General features: G+C 54.6%; 1 protein-coding gene across 1 annotated transcript in view; it reads left to right on the top strand.

The window, feature by feature from the left end:
- The window catches only part of GPR137B (G protein-coupled receptor 137B), a 49,310-nt gene that overhangs the window by 7,336 nt on the left and 35,974 nt on the right, over nt 1-6,000 (top strand). The window contains exon 3 of the mRNA XM_049645978.1: nt 552-680. Within this exon, the coding sequence (XP_049501935.1) occupies nt 552-680 (129 nt within the window). The remainder of the gene's footprint in view (nt 1-551; nt 681-6,000) is intronic.

The raw sequence follows: 6,000 nt of genomic DNA, 5'->3' as shown, positions 1-6,000 counted from the left end.
GTGTGTGTATATATATATATATATATGTATCTTTTAAAAGGTAAAAGCTATTCTTAGCTCACAGGCCATACAAAAACAGACCGCGGGCTGCATTTGGTCCTTGGGACGAGGTTAGAACAAACCCAGCATTTACCACCAAGCTCCCGCCCCATCTTTATCTTGTTATTTTTGCTGGGACCCATCGGAAATGGACTTGGATTTTCATATGTCTCATGGTTAGAGAGCATCATTCACTCTCCCCTCCCCTGCCAGGGGCTGGGGAGAGACAGATGAGGGGCCTCGACCGGCTCGATGTCTTGTGACATCATCGGCTCTCTACCCCTTTAATTGCAGGCATACTTGCTAAACGTGATCCACGGGGTAAAATTGCACACATGCAATGGAATCGGCTCCCGGGCTGCACCTGCCTCACGCTGCTCTCCTGGGCTTGCTGTTGGGGGCTGTGTCGTCCATCAGGCATGGTGCACGGACGGTGGTCACAGGGAGAGAAGGGTGCAGAATGTGAACACCACCAGCTCCCCTCCACAACGCCTCCCCCCCACCGTGGCTAGGTGGCTAGGCCCCCGTCAGGGCCGCACTCCTGTCGTGAGGGGACAGCACAAGCACAAAGCTGTGTCCACATACAGCTTTCACACACCTTTGTACCGGAACCCAGAGATTCACTTCATTCATTCAACAAGGTATGTTTTTAAAATTAAGGTGGGGAGCACCCGGGTGGCTCTGTCACTTCAGCGTCTGACTTCAGCTCAGGTCATGATCTCGCAGTTCGTGGGTTCGAGCCCCGCATCGAGCTCTGTGCTGACAGCTTGTAGCCTGGAGCCTGCTTCGGATTCTGTGTCTCCCTCTTTCTCTGCCCCTCCCCCACTCATGCCTCTGTCTCTCAAAAATAAACGTTAAAAAATAAAATTAAGGTGAACTGCACATAACATACAACTAATTTGTGTTGTGTACTGTTTAGTGGCATTTAGGCCATTCGTGCTATGCAGCTGTCATCTTTCTTTAATTCTAGAATGTTTCCATTACTCCAAACCCATCGGGTAGGCGCTCTCTGGGCAGCCACGGAGTGCCCTCTGTCTCTGCGAGTTGACCTGTTCTGGATATTTCTCATCAGAGGAGCCACCCAGCAAGTGCCCTGGTGTGCCTGCTTCTCTCACCGAGCATAATGTTTTCGGGGTTCATCCACGTCATAGCTGGTATCATGACATCATTTCTTTCTTTTTTAAAGTTTTTAAATGTCTTTTTATTTTTGAGAGAGAGAGTGAGTGGGGGAGGGACAGAGAACGAGAGGGGGACAGAGGATCTGAAGTGGGCTCAGCGCTGACAGCCGACAGCACGACCTGGGGCTCAAACTCACGACTGCGAGGTCATGACCTGAGCCAAAGTCGGACGCTTAACCGTCGGAGCTATCCAGGTGCCCCATGACATCATTCCTTTTCAAGGCTGGATAATGCTCGGTTGTGGGCGTCTGCCACGGATGGTTACCCTTTCCTCCGAGGATGGACGTTGGGGTTGCCTGGTCTCGTGTTTCTGAGCACCTGTTACTCTCTAGATGCCGTGTAGACAAGATTAAGGTCGAACATGGCTCCTGCCTTGGAGGAACTTGGTGTTGAGGGGGAAGCAGACTACCTGACAAACATCTCTCGTGCCAGTGGCCGACATTACTTGGTCACAGTCCTCACAGTGGTGACACAAAGTGGGATGTCTCCAACAGAAGGTTGAACCAGTGGCTTTTGTTACCGTTGAAGTGTAGGGCAAATCTTGTTTGCTCCGGTTTGTTCATGGTGGCAGCTTCCTGGGGCCCAGAGCAGTATCGGGACAGAAGGGTGGTACTTGGGGGGGATGGCTGGTCAGCTCCCATTTCTCCCCATGGGGTCATGCCGAACAGATAGAGTCCTTCCTCCCAGGACAGCCCTTCACAGATGTATCCTCCCGGGTCCTGTCCACTTGGGGTGGGACATTCTCAGTTCCTTTCATTGTTTCTGATGGGATGTGGCTTTGTCCCTCCCCATCCTGGTCCCTGTCGGCCCCGCCCCGTGTCCCACGGTGAGCGGTGAGCCGGGGTGGGGGGGGGGGGCAGCTCCAGGAGCACGAGGCCGCCCTCCCCGTGAGCCGTTTCTCCCTGCCAGACGGCATTGCTTTCTTAGGACAGACGGATGGCGGCTGTCTCCGGGCAGGATGCAGGGAGCATCGTCTCTGCCGTCTTCGTGTGCTCAGGCTGCAGGAACAGAACCGCACCGACTCTGCAGCTTGACAGAAATTTGCTGCTCACGGTTCTGGAGCTGGGAGTCTGAGATCAGGGCGTCGCTGTGGCCGGGCTGTGGCGAGAGCCGCTTTCTGGTTGCAGATGGTGACTCCTCTGAGTCCCCACCTGGCGGAGAGCAGAGAGAGCTCTCCGGGGTCCGCTGAAGGAGGACCCTGCTGACACCATCACATTGAGGGGCAGGACTTCAGCACGTGAATTTGGGGGAACGCAAGTTGGCAGTCAGTAGCAGGTACCGCACTGCCCCCAGCAAGGGCCAGAGTTCCCAGGAAATGTCAGGATCCTCCTCATTTCTGAGGCAGAAGGTTGTTCTGTGGGGGGAACCCCCGAGGCATTTTCACCGCTAACCTATTCTGTAGCTCTGCGTACCTTCCTGCAAGGATCCGTGGCGTAGCGAGACGTGGTGCACTGGAGGGGCGCGGGGACCTGCCTTCTTGGAGCCTTTGGGCCCGGCCGGCCGGTAACCCCCGGCTGAGCTTCCCGTGCTGGACAGAGTGGCCTCCGTGCTGCTGAGGTGTTACTTATTTCAGCACATCCGGAACAGTTACAGGCAGGGCCTTGACTGGCAAATCGGGAATGGCCTCTGTTGCCAGGGGAGTGGTTCAGAAACCTAGTAACGATAATGGCGCCTTGTGTGGCCAAGGTCATTCCTATACGTGAGGCTGAAGAGAGAGAATCCTGCCAGGGAGGCCGATCCGCATTGTCAGTCCCCGCCTGTCCCACAGGGAGGGAGGCCGCCTCTCCCTGTGGCCTCTGCCCAGCGGCCTTGGCAGGCCAGGGTGGGTCTCTGCTGCTGGGGGCCGTGGGACCCACCTCCTTCCTCCCCTGCAGGTGGGGCACATGTGCACCTGGACGCAAGGCCGCAGCAGTCACGGTGGGCTTCCCGGGGCGGAGGACGCAGGCTGCCCTCCAGAAAGGCACTTCATGTTCCAGAGTTTCTTTTCTTTCTTTCTTTCTTTCTTTTTTAACGTTTTACTTATTTTAGAGAGGACGGGGAGGGGCGGAGAGGGAGGGAGACACAGAATCCAAAGCAGGCTGTAGGCCCTAAGCTGTCAGCAGAGAGCCCGACGTGGGGCTCGAACCCACGAACCGTGAGATCGTGACCTGAGCCAAAGTCGGTGGCTTAACTGACTGAGCCACCCAGGCGCCAAGTCCTAGAGTTTTAAAGGTAGAAGGCACCTTCGTGGATATTGGGACTTTGTCTCACTGATAGACGCGGAAGGTAAAGAGGGGTCCTCGGGGCTGAGCAAAGCAGGTTCACGGCCATCTGGCCAGCTGCGCCCCTGAATCCCGATACTCCGGTGATAGACGACAAGGAGAGGCGGTAAAACTGAGGGCCAGGGTTCGGTGCGTCGTCAGGGGAGGGCCTCCGGACAGAGGTGCACGCTCCCGGGCACCGCTGCCCCTCCTGGGCTGCCTGCCAGCCTGCCTTAATCAGTGTGGGGCCCGGAGCCTTCTGGAGCGGCCTGGCCGGTGTGGGCACTGTCAGGTGGAAGCGAGGTTGTGTTGACGAAGGACAGGGAGGGGTAGAGACGGAGCAGACTCGGCCTGACCAGTGGGAAGTGCAAACAGGAGAGGAAGGGAGGAGGCAGGTAGAGACGGTGAGGCCTTTCCCCGAGCCATTCAGAGGAGGGCCGAGTGTCGGGGGCAGTTTAGGTGTGAGGCCCGGCTCCTGCCGCACAGAGCTCCTAGTCGGGCTGCGGGGGTAACACAGACACGCGCGTGCATGCACGCGCAGGCGCCCGGAAAGGCATCTGTGGCTCTGGGTCCGCTGGACAGGACAGGACAGCACAGCAGACTCTCAGGGGACCGACCCACTGTCGGTACTTGCAGGGAGTTCTGGGCTTTACAGACGTGCAGACGGGGAGGCAGCATCACTGTCGGTCCTGAGATCACGTAGGAAAGAAGCTTGCCTGGTGCTGGGGGCTCCCGTGTTCCTCAGGTCAGCGTGAGGCTGAGCAGGACTCACTCCTGGGGCCGTGAGCTTGCCAAGTTCAAAAGCAGGCATTGGGGAGGTGGAGACCTGACCCTGGCCCCCCGTCACCTCCCTGCGGGTCCCTCACAACCTGGCCAGCCCAGGACCCAGACGGAGCACACCTTGCCTCCAGGCTACCGCACCCCAGAATTACAAGGCACGAACAGCATACACCTTTTTCTTTCATGGGGCTCTGTGGCTTTAAAGACACAGACAGCGGGACGCCTGGGTGGCCCAGTCAGTTAAGCGTCCGACTTCCGCACAGTTGTGATTTCGTGGTTCGTGAGTGCAAGCCCTGCATCGGGCTCTGCGCTGATAGCACAGAGCTTGGAACTCTTTTGGATTCTGTGTCTCCCTCTCTCTGCCCCTCCCCCGCTGGCACTGGGTCTCTCTCTCTCTCTGTCTTTCAAAAATAAACGTTAAAAAAATTAAAAATTAAAAAAAAAAAATAAAGACACGGACAGTCTCTGCAAAGATAGAGACACCGTGCTTGCCCTTGTTTTCATAGAGAGCAGACCTGAACAGCTGATCTCCCTAGAGCTGTCTTTTGCTCATCTCCAGGATTGCCACAGAAAGGGAGAAATCCCACATTTGGGTCTCAGGGACTTTGTCATGTCACCCTGCTCTGGTGAATGAGGGTGCTCGGCATGGGGAAACACTGAGGCAGCTGACTAATGACTGTCACCTGGGGAGAACAGGCCCCCGGGTTTGCATAATTTCCCCAATATGTCAGGAAGTGGGCACCACAGAGGGACCTTAATAAGAGCAAAGAGCGAATGTGTCATGGTTCCTAATCTTTTCGAGTGTGAAAGTTCCTTTTATGGTCAAGAAAGCCTCCGTGGTCACAGTTTAGAAGTTGTGCATTTAGAATCGTGGCTTGAGAACATAACACAAGGACTAACAATAGTAACAGCAGCAGGGGGTAGCAAACACACAGTGTCTGCAGGGTGGCCACGGTTGTCTAAGTGCTGTGTGTGTGTGTGTTAATCCACCTAACCGTCACAGAAACCTATGAGGTGGGCACTGTTATTAATTTCATTTTACAGATGCGGTACATGAGGCACAGAGAGGTTAGGTGACTTTTCCAAAGTCACCCAGCTGATAATTAGTGGAGCCATGATTCAAGTCCAGGGGAGCCAGCGCGAGTCCACACTCTTCACCAGCTTTACATGTCTCTGTGCCAGAGACAGACACACAGCTGTGGCCTGTGGACAGTGGGATACCCGGCCCTAGGGAGAATGCATGAAGCAGGGTGTGTGTTTCAGCCTTCGAATGTTGCAGACACGTCACAGCGGGTGAACAAAGAAGTTGCACAAAGGTAGGGAAGGTGGTAACATGTTCAGATGAAGTGAAAAACCAGGCAAGAAGGTACTGTGTATTTGTTATATGTGATACGTGTTACTTTGTGGACACGTACGTATTTATTTATATGCGATGTGTTATTTGGGAATACCTACGTACATAGTAAAAGTATAACCTCTCCTGGGTATAGTAATGCTAGATTCAGAAAGCAATGATCTGTGCAGAGGAGGGAGGGGTCAGAGTGGGGGAGAGAGATGCTGGGAGCATCGTGTTTATCTTTTTGATTTATTAAAAATAAAACAGACCTGGAGCAAACCTTGCAGGTCGTAACAGGTGGCGTGACCTGCGTGGTGGGTACATGAGTACTGGCTGTGTTACTTCTTTGGGTATACGTGACATATTCTGTAATGAAGCTTAAACAGCCGTAAGTTTGCGAAGTTTTCAAATGAACGTGCCTACATAC

The sequence above is a fragment of the Panthera uncia genome, chromosome D2, assembly GCF_023721935.1.
Source record: "Panthera uncia isolate 11264 chromosome D2, Puncia_PCG_1.0, whole genome shotgun sequence".
Taxonomy (NCBI): Eukaryota; Metazoa; Chordata; class Mammalia; order Carnivora; family Felidae; genus Panthera; species Panthera uncia.
This window is presented reverse-complemented; position numbering and strand designations above follow the sequence as displayed.